This window comes from Rhopilema esculentum, chromosome 4, assembly GCF_057945365.1.
Source record: "Rhopilema esculentum isolate cy_ngs chromosome 4, ASM5794536v1, whole genome shotgun sequence".
NCBI lineage: Eukaryota > Metazoa > Cnidaria > Scyphozoa > Rhizostomeae > Rhizostomatidae > Rhopilema > Rhopilema esculentum.
Genome location: NC_142818.1, coordinates 1,886,434 through 1,907,441, shown reverse-complemented (window position 1 = coordinate 1,907,441; position 21,008 = coordinate 1,886,434). Strand labels below are relative to the sequence as shown.

General features: G+C 35.7%; 1 protein-coding gene across 1 annotated transcript; it reads right to left on the bottom strand.

Moving 5' to 3' along the window:
• Positions 1-506: 506 nt before the first annotated feature.
• Positions 507-19,289, bottom strand: LOC135690709 (unconventional prefoldin RPB5 interactor). Its single transcript, XM_065208345.2, has 10 exons — positions 19,114-19,289; positions 17,813-17,847; positions 17,415-17,493; positions 13,861-13,996; positions 8,786-8,877; positions 7,332-7,389; positions 4,397-4,776; positions 3,724-4,005; positions 2,928-2,990; positions 507-1,932 (listed from the first exon to the last, which is right to left on the bottom strand). Exons 1-10 carry the CDS (start codon positions 19,162-19,164, stop codon positions 1,879-1,881), a joined length of 1,230 nt encoding a protein of 409 aa, XP_065064417.2. The 5' UTR covers positions 19,165-19,289; the 3' UTR covers positions 507-1,878.
• Positions 19,290-21,008: the final 1,719 nt, after the last annotated feature.

The window sequence follows — 21,008 nt, the reverse complement described above, 5'->3', positions numbered from 1 at the left end:
AAAATGTTCACTGCGCACTCACACTCATCAAATTACAGAGCGTTCAGGCAAAATTCAAAAAGCTCTTAACTTTTATCAGTAGTTGAAGCAAAAGTTCATTCAATTTGAAAAAACACTTTTCATGGTCCAAGCTCGAGGGCAGCTACAAAGGGCCCACGGATCTTATCCCAACTCCCGGGTCATTTTCTTTAGGGTTTTGGCTTAGGAGCTGGTTTTTATCGATCGGCCAAACAAGGCGTCAGAGACAAGAAAATTCGAAAATGAACAACAATGCTTAATGCTGTGTAATCAATTTCGCTAAACTCCATGGCTATAATTCAGCTACATCTTCTTTAGCAGTAGAGTAAAATATCAGAAATTCCTCAACGATCAGAGCTGGGTCTAATCCTGTTGACTTTAAGCTTTAAAATGGCTTTTAGTCTACAGCTATGGTTCCGTAATATCATTCATGCTTCAACCACATGCTTGCCAATACGATTTAAGAAAAACAATAAAGAAAGATCAAGTTTATGTTCTTACTAACGATAACAAGTGATGTTTCAATTAAAAATATATTATACTTGAATGCTAATTCGCATTTTCAATACGTTACGAATTCTCATTATTTCATCATTGTTTTTTCATATTCACCAAAATAAACAAAATAATGATAGCTACTTGAATACATTAAAATTCATTATAAGAGAATATTCTGCATTAAATACGTCGTGTATTAAAATACAAGCAGCGATAATGACACTTCAACAAAATAGATGAAACAGTGCTGTCGGAACGAATTCATATTGGGGGAGGGGGGCTGTCTATTCCATTGCTTCCCCTTCAGTACACTATTTTAAAGGAAATGTAGTACAGCTTAACAATTATTAAGGGGCTCCAGCCCCAAGCCCCAGCCCCCTGCTTCCGACGACCCTGTGAAAAGCATAAATGTATATTTTTACAAATAATCGATTTATCAACAAACTAAACACATCAATGGGACTCTGAAAGTACACTATCTTCTATTGATGAAATCCCAACATGCAAAGACGTTTATGGTATTCAAATGGTGGCCTATGATGGCACAAACCATTGGGTTGAGGATCATAATTGTAAATTCACTTTGCAATGTACTGTGCGTATGTAAATTTTGTCTGTAAATTTGACTTCATCTTTGAGGTACCAAATTTTCGATATAGATAAATGAAACCATTTAAAGACGATTGAAAGATTCTAACAATAAAATTCTGGCTTGTCATTAATTTGCATTTCCTTCTAAATACAATTTTTGTTATTTACTAAGTTGTCGGCGGAGGAGGGCATCTTGGAAATATTTTTTGTAAGAAAAAAACAGAACAGATGTTTCTTTATAGTTCTCTATCTTTATATCTCTATCAGAGGTCATTTCAGATACTTTGTTTCTTTCATAAAGGCCATAGTGAATTGCTTTGTCTTTGAGGGATATAAAATACCATTTAATTGAAATCTTGTATCTTATAGAAAGCTGTAAAGATGTCAGAAATGGCTTAAAAAACAAAACAAATTCAAGTCCCAAATGTCTGCATAGATTTACCACTTAGGCATATCTTTAAAATAAAACCAAGATTACAACATATCTACTTTAGATAACAACTTGGTAATGAAATGTTAAAGTTTGTGATGGCAACCTGAAAATTATCAGCTTCCTCGTCATATTTTATGTTTTGAAACATTATCCACAAGCACTATCAAGGAAATTCAAACTGAATTCTCTAGTTGTAATTAAAGGAATCTCCAAAATGTCATAAGATTGATGACTGTTTGTCAAATCTTGTTAGGAACTTTTCAGCAGCGAGCATGGACAAAATTCACCTTCACCAGTGAGCAAACTCTTCTAGTACCCATCACACGAGTAAACAAATCTTACTTTCGCATTCTGGATGCCTTAAATCGTGACAACTGCTTTTTGGGTGCCGGCTGCAATAAGATGATACGTTTGGGTATGGTGAAATTTAAGTTGGTGCCAAATAATTGCATTGACAAGTAAATATTCAGTAGATGGTGCAAAAACTTAATTTAAACAAATTTAAACAAAAACACGGCAAAATAAAGACATACTGATGAAGACCCTTCCGGGTTTTTTCTTAACGGAGGGGGGGGGGTACTATTTCTTAATGGGAGTGGCTAGTAACTTACTCTCTAAAAAGAGTTATGTCTCTCTGCAAACTGGACCACAAGATAACTTCAACATCATATAACACAAGAAAGAGATTAATAATTTCACCAAAGATTGGAAGAACTCTTGCCCTTGTTCATAATGAAATGACATTTAAATACACAACTGGATAGCCAAGACAAGTTAGGCGACCTTTTACATTCTATTAAAAGAATCCAAAAACATCAAACAATTGCTATTTCTAAAGAAGACACCAGATCTTTAGATCGTTGTTTTAAATAATTCAGCATTCAAATAGCAGCGAGAATTTTTCTATCAACAGGAAGTTTTTCACTGGCTGAAAAATGTCTTTAAATGGAGGTATTTCTCTAAAAAAATACTTTAACAAATACCTTTGGCTATATTTTGTTACCTAAGAAGATCGTTAGAAATAAGGGAGCGTTCGTGGTATATTGAAAAGAGAATTCACCCAGGAAAAAACCCAGACATGCCAGGAAGGTATACTTTCCACAAATACAGTCTCAAAATACCAACAATGAAAGACGTTAATGCAATTGTACATGTTGTAAGACGGTGAAAGTATCGAATAAGCAAGCAATGGTGAAAGCCACAAAAAACGAACACACGATTCTCCCTGACGAATTGATGTCAAAGAAATGAAAATCAAGCCTTTTCGAGTCCAAAACAGCATCAACCTTACCAATCAAGCTGCAATATAAATTAGTTGATATAAATTAAATACTAAAATTACCCATGAAATATGAAAGATACAACATAGGAAAGGATATTAACTTACTGCAGTTTCAGATTTTTCAGATATAACACTGGTGTTCCGTTCCACGACTGTATCAGAAAAGGCCTAAGGAGAAGTAGAACGATTCATCAAAGTATCATCAAAGGAGTGTTAAGGAGAAGATAAAGTTAATACTGTGAAAAGCATACCTTGTCATCTGAAATTAATACTGGTTATCTCGCTACGTGGAGCTGTCTCTAAAATTTCGTAAAGGAATCTTGGAGTCATTCATAATTTCTTGCACCAAACATGAATGAATATCAAACGAAGTATATGTTAAAATTATGCATAAATTTTTCACTCAAAATATTCCCACACAATAAAATAAAAAAAGAATAGAGAAAAAATCAGTTATGTTTCATTCTAATAACAAAATATGTTTAATTGGCTGAGTAAAATCTTTGTTGATTGCAGACTAACAATTTGTATCAATTAAATCGAGGCATAAACTGACAGCCATTAACTCTCATTATGTAAAGCTCTTTCTGTACGGGGACAGGCTTAGCAAAAAGGGTCAATGTTAACTCAAATTTACAAGCTATCGTGAGATTTGGACCTATTTTTGTTCCAACGAGGCGACTGTAAACTAAGTAAATCAAATATGGTTGGTTTGGAGACAAATGGAAAAGACTTGGAATAGAATTTGTTTCGATTATTTCTCATTCTTTGGTACAGTACTGGTCAATATAAAGGGGTTTTTCTATTGACTATGGTACAGTATAATAAAATTTTCTTGTGCAGCACGCTTCAATACAAAGTTGATATTTGACAGCCCTTCTCATGGAATTAAGATACGTACATCTGATCCACTTTTAAGAATTGGTTTTGGATCTTCGACAGCTGCACTGGTAGCGAGTTCATCTCCGCTTGATCCATCCGATTTGTGTTCAGGGGAGTGTTTTAAAATCGGCTTTGGCATCACCCCCTCTGAAGAATATTTCCGTTCCTTCTTCAGTATCGATTTCAGCGGCTTCTCCTCCATATCAGCGACCAGTGGCTTTGCAAAATGATTGTATATATCAGCTGGCGATACGAATTTCTGAGGCACGCCATTACCCTCACCAGGATCATTCTCTTGGTTCTAGATTCAAAATACTTACAGATTGGAAATATCAACATTGGAAAAGATCAATCGCCTTCAAAAACGTAAAACTCATAATTATTCCATGTGAAAATTGATTGCCAGGAGATAACTAAAATCTTGCATTTTCTAAAAAACGGGATCTCTTCTAGCTAAAACTAACCAAGACAGTAATTGCATAAGTTAACATAAATTAAAATTTGTTCAATAGCCATGGTTCTCTGCTGTGCCCTGAGCCATTACTTAAAAAACCATGTTTGGCATCGATAAATGCACCCTTTGCAAGAACACTTTATATATACTTTGTAACTGCTAATTTTATAAGCACAACAAAAACCTGGCTTTAACAGGAGCTTGGTGTATCCAAAAAGAAGAAATTTACACTAAATACCTTGCTTTCGGGCACAGAACCCACCGAATTTCTCTCCTCATCACTTGTATGCCTGAACCTTATACAATTGTTTTCTTTCCCCCTACTTGATTGCATGCTTTTGTGACCATTTGATGTGCCCTCCACAATATCCTCTTCAAAGCGTACACGTGTTTCATGGCCCAAATTTAGGCTCTCGATTTTCATGCTGTTCTCTTGTAATTCGTTAGCAGTTTCTTCAAGCTCGAGTTCACTGAGACGAGCAAACAGCTTTTCTACAGCATCATCTTTCTTGCTAGCAGCATTCTCGGGTTTAATTTGGTCTGCAGATGCTTTATCTAAATCTTTAACACTTCTTTGTATGACATTGTGGGAAGCGTTGTGAGCAATACGTCGTTTCTCTGGAAAATGAAATGAGTATTCTCGAATTGTTAGATCGCAAAGATGAACGTTTCAAGACATAACACGATCCAAAGAAAACATAATATCTGAAAATTTTTGCATCTATTGCCCGATAGAATAGCAAAATCTAGAAAAAATATCGTGTATGTTATATCGTGTATGTGTACGTTCAATACAATCACATTATCTTGATTTAATCGAAGAAAATAAGGGAGATCCTAAAAGAAAGTGGCAAGTTATCAATAAGGTGCTAGACAAAGCAATCCCTTCAACAGAAATTTCGAGCTTAGATGTAGAGGGGAAAATAATTAGAAAAGAAAAAGATATAGCTGAAGCACTTAATCATCATTTTACCTCCATAGGACCGAAACTTGCTATCAAGTTAGAGTCTAGGCCTGATGACGATTCTCTCAACCATATCAATGTTCAGCAAAACAAAATGATATTTGTACATATTGATGAAACATATGTGCTAAATGCCATCAAACAATTAAAAAAAGGTAAGGCACCGGGCCCGGACAAGATCTCCACTACGCTAATTAGAGAGGCCGCAGACTTCATTTGGAAACCACTAACCATGATTTTCAACTCGTCATTAAAGTGTGGTGCTTTCCCAGATATCTGGAAATTAGCAAAAGTCACATCGATTTTTAAATCAGGCTTAAAAAGGGATGGAAGCAATTATAGACCTATCTCTGTCATCTCAGTTTTCTCTCGGATGTTGGAAAAAATACTTCACGATCAGCTTGTTAAATATCTCATAGCGAACAAAGTATTGACCCCAAATCGATCTGCTTTTCGAAAACTGTATTCTACTATAACATCCCTGATAAATGGTATTGACTATTGGTATGACAACATGGACAAAAAACAGCTCAACTTGGCCATATTTCTGGATTTGAAAAAGGCATTTGATACCATAGATCATGCAATACTGATAAAAAAGTTAAATGCACTCGGTATGAGGGGAATATCGGGAGCTTGAGTAATAGAAAACAATTCTGCTCAGTTAATGGACAACAGTCGGGGGCTAGATTGGTAACATGTGGTATACCTCAAGGATCATGCTTGGGACCACTCCTGTTTATCATCTACCTAAATGACTTTGAAAAGTGCTTAGAATTCTCCAAGGCTAGTATGTATGCAGATGACACACATGTTACATTAACATCTAGTAACATTGAGGATCTACTTACAAATGCCCACAAAGAATTTAGAAACATCTCGGAATGGATGCGGATAAACAAACTAAGCGCGAACCCGACAAAGCTGAATACATGATTATTGGCCATCCACGGAGGACAAATCAAGTTGAAATCTCAAAACCACTGCACCTTAATGATTCAGAAATAAAGCGAGTTGCGAAGACCAGATCATTGGGAGTTATGGTGGACGAAGGGCTAAACTGGGATGACCAATTCAGCAAAGTGAAAGGAAAGATTAACGGCGGTCTGAAGTCGCTAAAAAACTGAAAAATCTTATTTCACAATCCCAGCTTGGCCATGTGTACCGTGCACTTATCGAAAGCCATCTGATATACGCTAATGTTATTTGGGGAAGTCTTCCTAAATCAAAATTGAATACACTCCAACGTCTGCAGGACAGAGCACGCTCGATTATTGATAAGGCCAGACTAAAAGACAACTGGTCTCATAACTGGCTGACCGTTGAGCAACTAACAACGAAGTTCGATCGATCAGTTATGACATACAAAATAATCAGCAGACAATGTCCTGAAAGCCTTTGGGATAAATATCATCATAGGACCCAGCACTCCAACTACAGAACAAGGAATTGCAGGGACCTACAAATCCCAAGAAATAACCTTGAATACGTCAAGAAAGGCTTTCACTATTCGGCTCTGAAAGCCTGGAACGAGATTCCTATCAATATCAGAGAGCTCTCTACACTTAGTCAATTCAAAAAGCAATTGAAAAGTTATTTTACGAGCTGAACGCAACATAAAACACGACTCCCTGGAAGAGCAGCTGCTATAAGATAGATTACTGTACATAATTTAGCTTTAACTGTAGATAAATTATATTAATGTAACTAGGGTATTTATTTTCTTATTTGGTATTTAGTTGTAAGCTGAAGGGATTTTTGTGTATAAAGAATATAAAATGAAAAAATGAAAAAAATGTATAGAACAAGATGATTCTAGGAAGTGTGCTACAAGTTAAACATGTATGGGTCAGCTAACTTGGTATCAGATATTCTGCGGAAGGCCGGTAAACAGATATCTTGAAATATTTATATCAATAATTAGCAAAGAATAGTGGAAACAGACCTTTTAGCTCCGAAAAAACATTTTATAGAGATTCAATATTACGAATTATTAGCAATCGTTAAATTTTATCAGTGCTATGCCGTTTTGCAAGATGTCCACACACGTATTCTCTAGAGAATCCATCCTATAGATTGGCACTTTTTTCCTTCATCACACAAATTTTTCAGGTTTCATACCCTTTCTTGTGAGTAATTACCAAGGAAATTACCGTATACAAGCTAGTTACCCATAGATACAGATTAATACCGCTGTTAATGAACATACCAGCAGGCTTCGATGCTTCTTCCTTGCTTTCTTCTTTTATCTCCACTATATCTTGCTCCTGTGAAATGTTTAAAAATATTTAAAAAATGTTCAGTGGAAACAGCTTACCATCAACGTAAATCGAAGAGTAAAAATGCATTTCAACTTAACTATAAGGCTAACAAACTATCTAGATGATAAGACAACTCTTGTAAAAGAAAAGAAAATTGAAATATCGGACAAAGGTAAGGTAAGTTAAGGTAAGTTAAGGTAAGGTAAGGTAAGGTAAGGTAAGGTAAAGTAAGGTAACGCAAGGTAAGGTAAGGTAAGGCAAGGCAGGGTAAGGTAAGGTAAAGTAAGGCAAGGTAAGGTAAGACAAGGTAAGCCAAGGTACGGACAAAGGTTTTGAGATGTTAACCAAACAGACGAAAACCATAGAAACAATTCGAGAGTTTTCATATGTACTTAGCAGAGTTCTTAAGGGTGACGTCACAAAGAATACTTCAATATATAAAATTTTTTGCTTTGCTAAGTAGCTTGACAGATCACCAGAAAATACGTTTTTAAAAGCGCAAAATCAGTTAAAAATTTTAAAAGTCAGATGAGATGATGCCAAATGAAAAGTTTGCTACCGACATGATGTTGTTTTGATTTAGTTCATTAAGTTTAGAAGTAAGAAAAAGCAACAGTGATTTGAAGGGAAAAGAGCATATGGTCAAGTATTCATAGCTCGACGAATTTGTCACATATTTAACTAATTTCACACATCTAGCTGTATTTCATAAATCATTTAAGTAATTTGGTTCAAATTAAGAAATTCACTTATTAATTAGGGATATCTTTATGACACTAGCACTTAAAAAATTTATTTTAAGTCTCAAACAAATTTCAGCCTATTCAATGTATCAGTGCACCTTTCATTTATGAATAATTTATAGAATAACGAGCAAACATGAAACTGCTCTGGGCAAAACAAAGCTTTCCAGTACGCTTAACATCGATGTCCCAACAACACTTTCAGGAGAAACTGTCATGTGATCTCCTTTGAAGCCTAGTAGCTAACAGGTGGACTCAGGACTAACGAACCTAATCAAGCACCTTGTAGGCAGCTAAACTGATAATAAAATTATAAAACGATATATTGATTGATATCAATGTGTTTATGTTTAAGTCGTCTCTTAGCTATTGGCATTGAGTCAATGTAGCCTTATGATACTTTGTGCACGGGGTTTAGAACACGTGGCCTTAGAATATGATCGTCATGGATGATTTCAATTGCAAAGTGATTTTTGCAAATGAAGTATCAAGAAGTACTTGTTTCTCATTCCGGTAACAAAACGTTTAAGCTTAATAAACTTTGCAAAAAAAACAATAATTTGTGGAAAGCGCCCATTTTTCATCTCAGATAAAAATTCGCCAAACGTTACAACAGCTTTTCGAGAGCGATGAATAAAAAAAGGTAATGAACTTCTTACCTTGTCCATGGTTGAAAGGTCTTCTGTAACTTTTTTTCGCGATTCTAGGAAACCGATTTCCTTGATTATCTCCTCCAAGTTACTCTCTACCACTGAAAGAAAAGGACCAACTTTGAGCAAATGATATGACGAAAAAAATGCTGTACAAATTTGCAGATTTAACAATAATACGCAACATTTTACAATCAATGTCGCCATCGATTCCAAAACTCACAACTGAGTTTACTAAAAATGAGGTTTAGTATGAGATTTAAATTTTACAACATAATTTCGAAGAAAAACGATTAGATAAACTTACGATTGCTGGATTAGAGAAAAACTGCATAAGCTGAACTAAACCTTTCACACAAGACAGTGAACTTTCAAACTAAACCTTTAGCGATTGACAGTTGTCTTAATTACGATATTTGTCAACTAAAGCTCGAGTTTCGTGCGCATAAAGGAGAATAATTCTGAGGTGGCCGATCATCATAAATTTTATTGCTAGCCCAATTAAAAGCAATTGAGACGAACAGCTGCAATCTGTTTGCGCATAGGCTTCTGTTTTTCGTATTTTCGCACATAGCTTTGAATCTTAAACCGTGCATCAAAATCGACAGAGAGTTTAAAAGATTTTATTTTTTAAAACCAGCTGTCACTGCAATGGAACCTAAAGAAATATATTGAAAGTGAAGATAAAAAAGACAAAGTAATGACTGATGTGAAATAAATAACAAAAAAAATAATAAATAATAAAGTAGATGCAGGTAGTTTTCGCAAAAAAAATAGCGATGGACGAATCGGAAAAACTAAATTGGAAAAGCGTTAGGATTTTGCATACACTAGGGTGATAAAAATATGGAAATGGTGCTTAAAAAATGGCGGCTCACAGAAGGAAAAAGCGTAAGCTGACAGGTTTTTGAAACAGAAGTTCAACGCTAAGTGGATTTTGTAACGAACGCTCGCCACGAAATTGTTTGCCTAATTCCAATGGCTTTCGAATGAAAATAAATTTGAAAGATTACCTTACTGTTTTGTGGGTGAAAAGTTAGGGAAACGTCGGACCGGTGCTTCAGAAAATTTCTGGAAAATATTTTCGAAGGATTCATAGAAAAAATGCCTCAAAGTACAGACAATACTTGAAAAGTACAAGACGATTTAATTACAATTGAAACTAAATACGTGCACTTTTGTTCTGGCTTTAAATATATTATCAAGAAGATCATTTTGGCTAAGATGTCAGGCTTTAGGTTATCAAAAGTGATGTCAGGTGAACAATTTCTAAAAATGGCGTTTAGTGATCAAAATAGTTTGCTTGCTGAATAACATAGACGCTTTGGATGTACATGATTCTTTTCAATAATTTCAAAAGCAGACTAAACGTTGAACGTTTCGCTTTAATTTTTTGATTGTCATGTGCTTAGATAATGAGCAAATCAGAGTTTGAGATAAACAAGTCACTAACATCAAATGCAGAGCAACTCATTTCGTGTCATTATTGAAACTTTAAAATTAAAGTGCACTGCTAACATAACTTTTTCAGTTGTAATTTTTCATGCAAAAGAAGCTTTAAGCAGTTTGCTTCAAATTTTAACATTTTTCGTTCATCTTTTTTCAATAAAGTGACATTTCATGGTCATCTTTCATGAATAATCAGAGAATCTTTAACAAAATTGTTTTGAAGCAGTGCTTCAAAGTTTTGCCGGACTTTTCCTCTCAAAACAGCAAACCAATCATTAAATTTTATCTAAACCGAAAGTCGAAGGAATGGGGAAAGCATTTTGCCGCCATAACTTATCGTTTCCAAGCCCCTTCGCCTCATAATTCTGATTTTGAAGTTGGTCGGCTTAGTCCTGTGGTCAACGTGAGCCGCCATTTTGCCCTGCCGTTTCCATACTTTTGCGACCCCAGTGTACATCAACATGACAATTGGAATTTTACAATGAAAATAATGAATGAATTTCACAATGGCCATGACTTGAAAATTTCTTCATCAAAACGCAATCGATGATAGGCTAATCAAAGCTCTTCCACTATTGAACCTGAAAGATTTTAAGGGCTGTTTAGTGGGATTCCAATCAATAACTTCCAAAAATGATCTGACATGCTACAAAAAATGCTTTCTTTTCTTAATTCCTATCAAAAAATAACTGTTTTTCCAACAAACCAACGCTTGCTGAAAGAAACTAGATTTTTTCTTTTAAACCAGCCAGTAAGGAAGTTATGAACAAATCCTATATTTAAGAAAAATATCCTCTTGAGGGATCCAGGGTAAATGTCATGAGTATTCCCTTTATCCCACAGGAACATCTTTTCATTATGAAAGAAATGCTTATATCTTTTGTTTAATTCCCTAGGTATGATCTGGAAAGTGTGTTACTTTGCAAAAGGAATTACTGAACTCTGGGGCAAGTTTTCAGTTTTCCACTTTACGCAGAGCAGCTAAGGGTCAGTATAAACCCCGTTTTCCAGAAAAACGGGAAAAGATATTAAACTGATTAGGTTGTAAATAGTAGCTACTAGTGTAGTGATATCTGTAATAGGAATTAGATTCTGTTTTCAGTTATATTTGAGACGACTGGGCGGTTCTTCAAATCTTCAACCTACTCGCGAACCCGAATATGAATCTGAATTTGATTCTGCAGACACGGAAGTAATTTATATTTATCTACTTTATCCAGACTGTCAACACACGGAAATAAAAAATACGCTATTAGTAAACCCTAATAGCATAAGGAAATTTCTGTTGAAATACAAAAATTATCAACGTTAAAAAATGATCTTGCAGTGAATTAGCACAAGTTATGCTTACATGACATTAAATGTATTGTGCAGGTTATGCTAAGCTAGGCAAGGTGAGATGGCCATGAGGAAGAAATACATTCTTCATTAGGTATGCTTGACTCATGTTGCTTGTTCGTTTGAATATATCGAAGAAACTTTACACCGGGTGAAAAATTATAGAAAAATCGAAAAGTATTCTGATTTCATGTTAAGGTTTTTCCTTGAAGAACCATCAAGGAGAAACCTGGACCGGCAGCAGGCAAAATGCCATGGCAACAACTTCAGTGCAAATTACCATCAGGCATTTTTGACAATAGAAAAACAAACAGTTAATCAAAAACCACAAAGGTTGCAAAATTATCCTCTTTATTTCAAAACTGATGTGGTGTTGATTGCTCTAGTATAAATAACGCATTTGGTGCTTGATTTTACAGTTGAACCTCAAGAAACGAACATTTCATTATAGCGGAGACCTCAAAACGACGGAGAAACATTTTGTCTAGAAATATCTTTTTTGAAGCCACAGCCTCGTAAAAACGAACCGAAAACAATATACACTTTTCTGAAGATTTCTATCACACAGGCATCTATCATGTGGTACAGAATTAAATTTTATGATAATAATAGAATTTCAGAAGCAAAGTAAAAATTGTGATTTTACCGGCCTGTCATATAGTGCTCAAGTAGGCAAAGGTGTACACGCTTTGGACGTAGAACAGGGCGGTTCTAAATTGCAACGGGGTGTCAGGGCCCGCGCCACCAATTCTAAAGAGGGGGCCAAAAAGGGGGGTTATCTATTTAATACCTAAAAGGGCGATTTAATATCTATAGTTCGCAAGAAAAGTGGGGGCATGGCCACCCCCTGTGGCGCGGACCCTGCCTGGGTGGTTCACGGTTATTGGGATCGTGAAGGTGATGTCATGATGTTGCCAGTTGATCGAATCAAATGTGAATCTCGGGATTGCAAATTAAAACAGTCCTGCTGAATGCACCAAATTAAACTTTTGAACGATTTGGTTTTAATTTTGTTCTTTCAGTTTACATGAATATTTCTCGTTTGGTTTTCGTGGGAAAATTACACTACCATTTTGAAAAGATTATTGGTCTGTACTGTATCAAATAAAATCAGCGAGGTTAGAAATGTTTGTCGTTCAGAAAATATGCCTGCTACCTTGAGAGGATTCAAAAACTTGACTTCAATAACTTAACTGAACTTAACTGACTGGGAATTCGTAGACATAATTGGATTAGGGTATTTTTGAGTCGCCTGCAACAGATAAAGAAACCGCAAATTTTGAATGTAGATACCAACCCAGATTCAAAAACCATTATAGCACCGCGACATTCAGTCAAAAAATGAACTTAATAAGCATTTTAATTCATGTTTCTGGACCTAGAAGTCAAGAGGAATCTTAAAAAACAAGGGCTTCTTTCATTCAAGATATTAAAAAGCTTCGCCACGCGCCTTTCGAAAATTGACATTCGTTTTACTATCACAGCCGTTAAGCCTCTACTTATTAAACAAATCCAGCTTATTATTTCGTTTCGCTTTTCCTAGTTTCATAAAATTTAATTTTTGCAAGCATGCAAAGAAAACCACTTTATTGAAAATGGAAAAAGTAAACATAGACGTTTAAAATGGGAGATTCCCCCTTCAGCTTAATCTGGAAAAGTTTTGTCCGGTAACTTTCAGCTTCAATTCCCGGTACAAAACCCGCTCTCGGTAAAAAACACATTTGTTGGATGTTTTTTTCAAGGAAATATTTGTTGGATCAAAGTTTTCGTTCTCAACACTGGTGCCGCCAGAAGAGGTGTGGACTGCTTCACTCCCCCCCTTCTTCTGTAATAGGAATATTCTCCTTTTCAGTATTAACCTCGTTATCATATTACTTATGACGCACTTAACTTAAGGATATATATTTCAGCACGTAGTTAGTAATAGGACTTTTGATTTGGATGATGAAGCAGAAAACATAAACGAAGTTCTTTTCTCCTCGTCTTACTGTTTCGATAAAGATCCCGCTACAAAAATTGGTGGAGTACCCGGTTTTCCATTTATGTACTAGTTCTCAACACTGGTGCCGCCAGAAGAGGTGTGGACTGCTTCACTCCCCCCTTCCTCCACCTCCCATACTGCCGGAAAAAACTAAATATTTGCCGAAGATTATTCTAACTACGGGCCTTACTAGCGCCATTTTCAAGGAAGCTAATCCTCTTGCCGGTAAAATTGTGGCGACATCTTTGCTCTTTTTTTAGATTATCCGTATCTGTACAATATTTGTTACGGTCTTGTACAAACGGTTACAACTTACTTTTGATCCGCCGCTCTATGATCTCTGTAGCTTGGTGTGTCGTACATTGCGCGAACCAGTTTTCACCAAGAAGAACCATGATCTCATTTGTATGAACCAGTTTACCCTGGAACATGCCAACGGAACCAATTGGGACCTAAAAGGCAAAGTTCTCAACAACTTCACTTTTAAAAAGTAGAGTGACAGAAGAAAAACTTTACGCTTCAAAAGAGAAAAGCTGAGGAAATATGGTTCAAGGAGTAAACTCGTGGAGCCAAAAGACATCTATCCTGAATTATATTTGGTCTAAGAAAAATTGCTAGCACGGTAGCTTATGCAGCTTTTTAACTTCTCATAACACGTCAAAGATTAAAAAAAACATTCAACAGAGGAGCAGCATTTTAGATAGGCCTTTTCACAAGTTCTTGGATTCTTTTAAACACTAGCTGAATTCTTGCGTGTCAAACATAAACTATTGTGTCTTGTGGCATATTGTGTGCAAATATTTTTACTTTTATTGGTATCGGGCACCATAGGCAGGTTTATGGGGCCATGCTAACATGGGGTGGTCAAACACTAAGTATATTAACTTTGAAGGATGCAAAATGATGATTAAATGAAATTATTCTGAGTTGATTTAATCAGCGTTCGTCCTTTAATTGCTTCGCTCTAAGTCGATATTAGGCCATGACATAGCGTTGGTCGCACTTTGCTTGGTGAAACTTTTTATATAATTTTGTTCGCTTTTTCAAAACCCACCCACCCTCAATTTGCTTCCTTATACAAACACTTGCTTGTTTTGTTATAAACATAACAGTTTTAATCTTTTTGTCAGCATTACGAAAACCTCCTATATCGATTAAAACAATGAAACGCGAGTAAGAAAATTGAGCCAGTTTTAAAATCCAAAAGCCTTGGAAAAAATGATTCGAAAGACTGTCAAAAATGGTTCATCACCATAATGCCTTTGCAATTTAACTTGCTATGCTCTGTCTACCTTGCAAGTCGTGGAAATTACGACCGTATACTATCGTCAGTAATCCTTTTACGCAACAAAATCATAATGCGGATCCACTTTAAGTCATAAATTTAAACATCCTGCTAGAATGGTAAGGGCATTAACTCGCTCGGAAGGTTTTGCTGTCTGGCATTATGTATTTGGCACTGCTTTTTCATCTTAACCAATTATTAGCATAAAAGCCATTTCTTAGTGGTTCTTGAGCCATATTGATCCTCTTCAATCAAGAGAGTGCTAACAAGCTTAAGTTAAAGCCATAAATGGCACAGATTTTGCTGCATGATTGGTTATTGTTCTTAAACAGAATTCGCAGAAATAGTTACTTTGGTATCTTAGTCATGATGCAATTGTAATCATAACAACTATGGAAAAAAACTTTCTCATTTTCTTGTCTTTTATTGCAATTTTTGTATCTACAAAAACTTACAGAATCCATAAAAAACCATCTTTCCTGGTTAGAACTAAACGCGATGGTTCCCTAGACTAAATATGTGCAAGTATTAAAGATTATCAACAACGATTTGCAGGGGAAAATATACAACCAAGCACACATTCATTGTCAGTTGCTTAAGCACATTCTGTAAAGCTCTAGAACTCTTTCTTCTAAGTATCAAGTTCGCATGTGGAAGCTAAAAGGAAATTCAGAAGACTATCTGAAAAGCTTCTGGAAAGGAATCAAACTGGGCGTGATTGCAAGTTATATTTGGTTAAAAAGACTGGTATAACTAATACCTGTGGCTATTTCTGAAAGATGAATTCCACAGAAAAATTTGTGGAAGAGGTTTGGACATGGAGTGCTCAGGAGGATGCAGTTATTTCAGTGAAAGGAAGACTTTGAAAGACGTGGCACAACAGTAGGAGTAAAAAGGAGAAATGTGCTGCAAAAAGGAAGGCAATGTAAGTGATATATTTTGCCAATGAAAGATTGCCTAAATAGAGAAGTAGATCAACCTGCCTGTAGATGAGATGTAAACACTCTGTTTGTATTGACATGGAAAGGGTGAGAAAAAATGTGCTGTGGAATACTTCAAATTGACAATTATTTGTGTAAAAATGCTGTAATTGGAAACCAGTGGCAGTCAGCCCCCCCCCCCCCCCCCCCACCAAATATTTTGATGGGAAATGGTCTTTTGTTCTAAACCAATAGGGAAATGTGACATCATCTAATCCAAACAATAGGCTTGCTCCCCTCCCTCCCCAATATTTGACTAAGTGTCTGCCCCTGTTGGAAACCTAGAATTAAAATTTCGGTAAATCCCCAGAAAAAACTAAAACCATGCAATTAGAAAGTAATTACCTAAAAATGAAACGCTAAGTTCTCTAGTGCTGTCTGAAAACATGGTGCTGGTAGGGTTTCAATCCTCTGTACAAAATGAAGATCCAAAATTTGCATGTAAGCAATTACCCAATGGACTACTGAAGTTATCACAGCCTTGGGATTAAAATCTTTTACCAATGTACAGCTTGAGCAAGTCAAATAATTATCTCTGTAATGGGGGGGGCATGGAGATCACAGCAGAGGCTTTCAAGATGCTATCCCAGAAGGAATAAGGTCACAGTTGACAGAAGTAGAACAAAAATCATTTATTTGTTGCAAAAATAAAAGAGATGCAGTGAATTTCTTCATCGACAGGTCCGTCTGGAGTCAATGATGAAATTTATCTTATTGCTTTGTATTTTTCTCGAGCATAGACTCGGGCAAAACTCCCAGCTCGGGAAGTTGAAGTTTGCAAAGCCAGGCAGGGGAGAGCTAAAGAGGGAAACTGGTTCCTAGAAAAATGGGGTCACCTCTACAAGTTCTTAAGAGGGAACCAGTAAAACAATGAGCGCTTTACTAAAAAGAGGACGTACCTCCCATGACTCCAGTTCGTTAACCCCTACGTTTCATGTGCTACAGTCGACGTTCTTTTGAATAACTTCTTTTCTACTGGCTATTTTTCAGTTTGTTAGGCTATTAGCCTGAGTTCCAGACCCCTGACTATAAGTATCGGTAGTAAATAAGGCTCGGGCTATTGAACTATTAGATAGTTGTCTCCAGATTGTAAGACATCAACGAGCAAGAGACTCTTTAGAATTAAAGGAGAGAAAGAGACTTTTTCAATCATTATTACAAAACTTCAAATGGTATGGATCTTTTTCTACCTCTTCCTTCTCTCTCAGTCTATGGCATCCCTTAAAGCTACTTTCTTTCGGCACAAAATTAAGAGTGCCATAATGCATTGAGTAGTGATTCTCAAACATAATGGAGTCCTGATCTAGTCAATTAACCCTATAGCAAACTTCCTGGAAAAATACTCAAGACATCTGCTTTTCTCATGCTGCCAATGGCTTAATGAACCAATGGCTTAATGAGTTTATGGCTTGATGAACAATCATTCTGGTTCTGTTAAAAGTTGCTATATAATAAAACCATTATAGTTGCAAAAGGTATTTCTAGCTTACTTTGTTAGCCAGCTTCTGCTGCAATGATCAAAATTATTTAAATTAAGAAATGAACAACAACACTAGATCAAAATTTAGTGAAATTCAAGAAGATGAGGTTGTAAATAACACTTACCATAACATCATGTGTTAACTTTGTTGGTAGACTTGTAACAGTCTCTTTCAATTCTGTGTATTCCTTTTTTAACTGCACCCTTGAAAGAAACATGCTTGTTTACTTCTGGTATCAAAAAAGTCAAATGTAATTTAATTTGAGAGCTAATGTCTGTGATAATTTTAGGACCTGTATGCATTTATTAACAAAAAATATGGAACTGAGTTCAGTGTTAAAACACATCTCTCTTTTGCCATAGATTAAGGAAAATTATTCAGAAACTGCAGGAAAAATTATTGCTTTATTGGTCTGACATGAAGTGGCCTATGCTGTAAAATCAGAGTTCTACATGATTTGGTGTAAAGAACTAAAGAATTCTTAGTTGAAACTTTGTAATTAAGAATTCAATACAAAATTACCATTTTTCTCTTTTCAGATTCAGCTCATAGATAGCCTGTAATAGAAGCAGAATAATTTAGAGAACCCAACAGGTAAGGGCTCGGGGGCAGGACATTTTTGTGAATACCAGTAAATATGGCAATGAAGGACAAATTGTGATGCGACTAAACAGAACAACAAGATTCCCAATGGCTTGGCCTCAAAATAATTGTCTTAGTACATCTTAGACATAAAGACATTGTTTGCATATATATATAAGATATTTGATCATTGTTTCTTACACTTCTAGAATTCTCTTCTGTGATAAAATATCTAAACCAAAATACAACAACAAGCATTGTTTCCAGAACCAGGGTAACAATAGGTATTTATAAATTAATTTGAACTTTTTTAAAAGAGTAACAAAAATCTTAAAATTGGTACAAAAAGATGTTTTTTTTAACGTTTTTAATGCATTTCTATCATTTATTTACTATAATTTGCAATTTGCACCAAGCTTGAATGGTGAAACAAATTTAAGAAAAATTTAAAAATTTTCATTCACTGATGTCCTGACATAAAAGCGAAGTGTCCTGGTTTTTTTAAAGAAAGCCAAATAGACAAGTGTGGATCAAACTGATCAAATATGGTATGCAAGTGTTTTACCACAACACATAGTAATTTCCCAATGAGGAAGACCATTCAGTGGGTTTACCCCTCATCGAAATGGACAGGCACTCATCACAATAAATTTACATCATGACAAGTACATATTTTAATCAGTATAGTATCAGAGCAGAAAACAGCAATCAACAATAATAATCATGACAACAATATTCATAAAGGAAAGTTTTTCTCACTAGAGTGTTTCCATAGGTCCAGTGAAAAATCAAATAGGTAAATATTACATGGAATACAAAATAAAATGTCACTGTTAAATAAAAATATGTAATAATAATATTTAGAATATGTTGTAAAATTGATTCATGGAGATAAAATTCTTAAGAGTACCACAAATTCTAACCCAAAGGATTGGACATCATGTTTAAGTGAGAATATACGGTTGAACACGTTGTTCTTGAGCCATGACTAACCTAGGCCCAACATATGCAGGCTGTATCATTTAGTTCATCGTTAATCAAATTGATTAAGTGATTCATTTCCATGAAAAATAGGACGTTAATGTCAATACAAAACCCATTTTCATCGTGGTTAAAACATATGATTGAAACAGACATCATTGGCGCGAAATTCAAATGGGCCTAATGAGAGGCCAGACCTAAATCCGTAAGTTTCGTTCCTGAAAAGGAATAGGACTTTCGCAAAGTTACTCTGAGTGTACCTTTGAGTGTTCAAATGCCAATCTCTCAGCAGTTGAATACTCATCTGTCATCTTACATCCATTTATTTTCTCCAATACCGATCAAATCGTGCCATGCCAGGCATGCGGAACAACATCAGCACGAACACGAACAGGACAGATCTGCGAAGGAGAACTTAAGGCAGATGACGTCACGACAAAGCCACAAGACGAAGTCAGCCCTGTTCGCCGAAAAAAACAGATAATTTTTCCAAAATACCGAAAAAAAATCTCAAAAATGATAATCATGTTAAGTCAAACAATTATAGCAGCGAATTTTAATGTAATTGCAAGGAAATTGGGGGAAGCGGCGGTCGATGGCACTCCAAGTTCTATCATGTACTAGTCTTGGTCCTTTTCATTTCATACGAGTCGATGGCTGGTTTTCATATTTTGATCGTTTTCTTACCTTGTTGTCTTCAAATGCAAGGTAGTTTGAAAAGATTCAATTGTGAAAACCTGTTTTAGAATGCTTAAATGTGAACCAGAATACCATTTATCAGGAGATGAATAAAGTAACAATGAAGGATAACTTTTTATATTTGCCATCAAGAGATATGTGGAAACCTTTGACTCCACATCAACACTAACTTTAATCATTATCATTTAAATCTACCAGAAAAAGGCTGAGACTGTAAATGATTCCAAGATAAAATAAAAGATTCCAAGATAATGAAACTTTTGTATGTTAATTATTTAGCTTACAAGGGCAAAGTTCGGGGGCAATTCCTTTATGTGGTCTTGTTTAAAAGTTCATGAAAGTCAAAACACTGCTGGGCCCTTAAGGGGCTCGAAAATTGAGATTGTTCAGGCTTAACCACTGGGAGGACTTTTGCCTTTTGGGGACTTTTGCCTAATAGACCCCAAGTCGACATGAGTGGTTCCCCTTCTTGACAATTTCAACAACCTGTTTTAAATTTCTCAAATCTTTTTCTTTGATGAAAAAATAAGTAAAATTTCTTCAGAATTATTTGATGAAACTGGCATGATTGAGTGAAATGAAAAAACGTTCGTTCGATCACAATATCAAGAATTTTCGTGAAAGAGCGATATTCAAGTTGTGTCAGAATTTAAAAGCGTAATGAAAAGTCGAAAGTTGGTATAAAATTGTCTCCATCTTTGTCTTTCCGTGACAAACTTTGTTTGGTACCGCTCTGACGTTAATACAGCGCCATTCGATGTAAATCGTTTTAGGCCAACGCATTTCTTATCCATGAATTATTCAAGTTTAATGCAAATGCGCTATCCACTACAAATGCGTCGTTTCCGTTGCGATTCTTCCGAAGATTGGTGATCTCTTTAAGCGCTTTATCTATTTTGATCCAGTGCAGAGCAGTGCACGCAAGGAAGATTTAAAAACCTATTTACAGGCGCAAAATTGTGTTGCACTGCCTGAGGTACATTCGCTTAACAATGCCATATTTCTTACTCATCATCGATCAAGGTATAATGAACCAAATTTAACTCATCTAAAGACCCTGCCAATAAATAACACAATCGCTATAACCAACCTAGTTCGCTGAGCTGTCAAACTAGTAATCTCGATCTAAGCCAGAGAGCCCTTGCACTATAAACTCTCTCGTGTTTCATGAATCCAAAAGAGGCTCTCTCAAAAGGAAAAATCTCAAATTTTGATGCATGGCATATCAATCTTATCTGCTTGCTTGGTTTGACTTATTATAGACTCATTCTAAAATCTCCACAATTACACCTACAACAGACCAGCATGCAATGAACGCATAGAAAGACCTCAGAACCCCCCCCCCCCCCCCCATGTATGCAGTCCCTGTATGTCACACAGTCAAATTTGTATTCTTTGTAGTGAGCAGAAGCTGACCTTTGGCAAAAAGGGTGAAATTTTTGTACCACTGGATAAA

What these genes read in the sequence shown, in the direction of transcription:
- LOC135690709 (XM_065208345.2), bottom strand. Translation starts at nt 19,164, where the DNA reads ATGACAGATGAGTATTCAACTGCTGAGAGATTGGCATTTGAACACTCA. An exon ending in AATCTGAAAAGAGAAAAATG is followed by an intron (nt 17,494 to 17,812) that starts GTAATTTTGTAT and finishes GTTTCTTTCAAG; the next exon opens with GGTGCAGTTAAAAAAGGAAT. An exon ending in ACCTTTCAACCATGGACAAG is followed by an intron (nt 7,390 to 8,785) that starts GTAAGAAGTTCA and finishes AACATTTCACAG; the next exon opens with GAGCAAGATATAGTGGAGAT.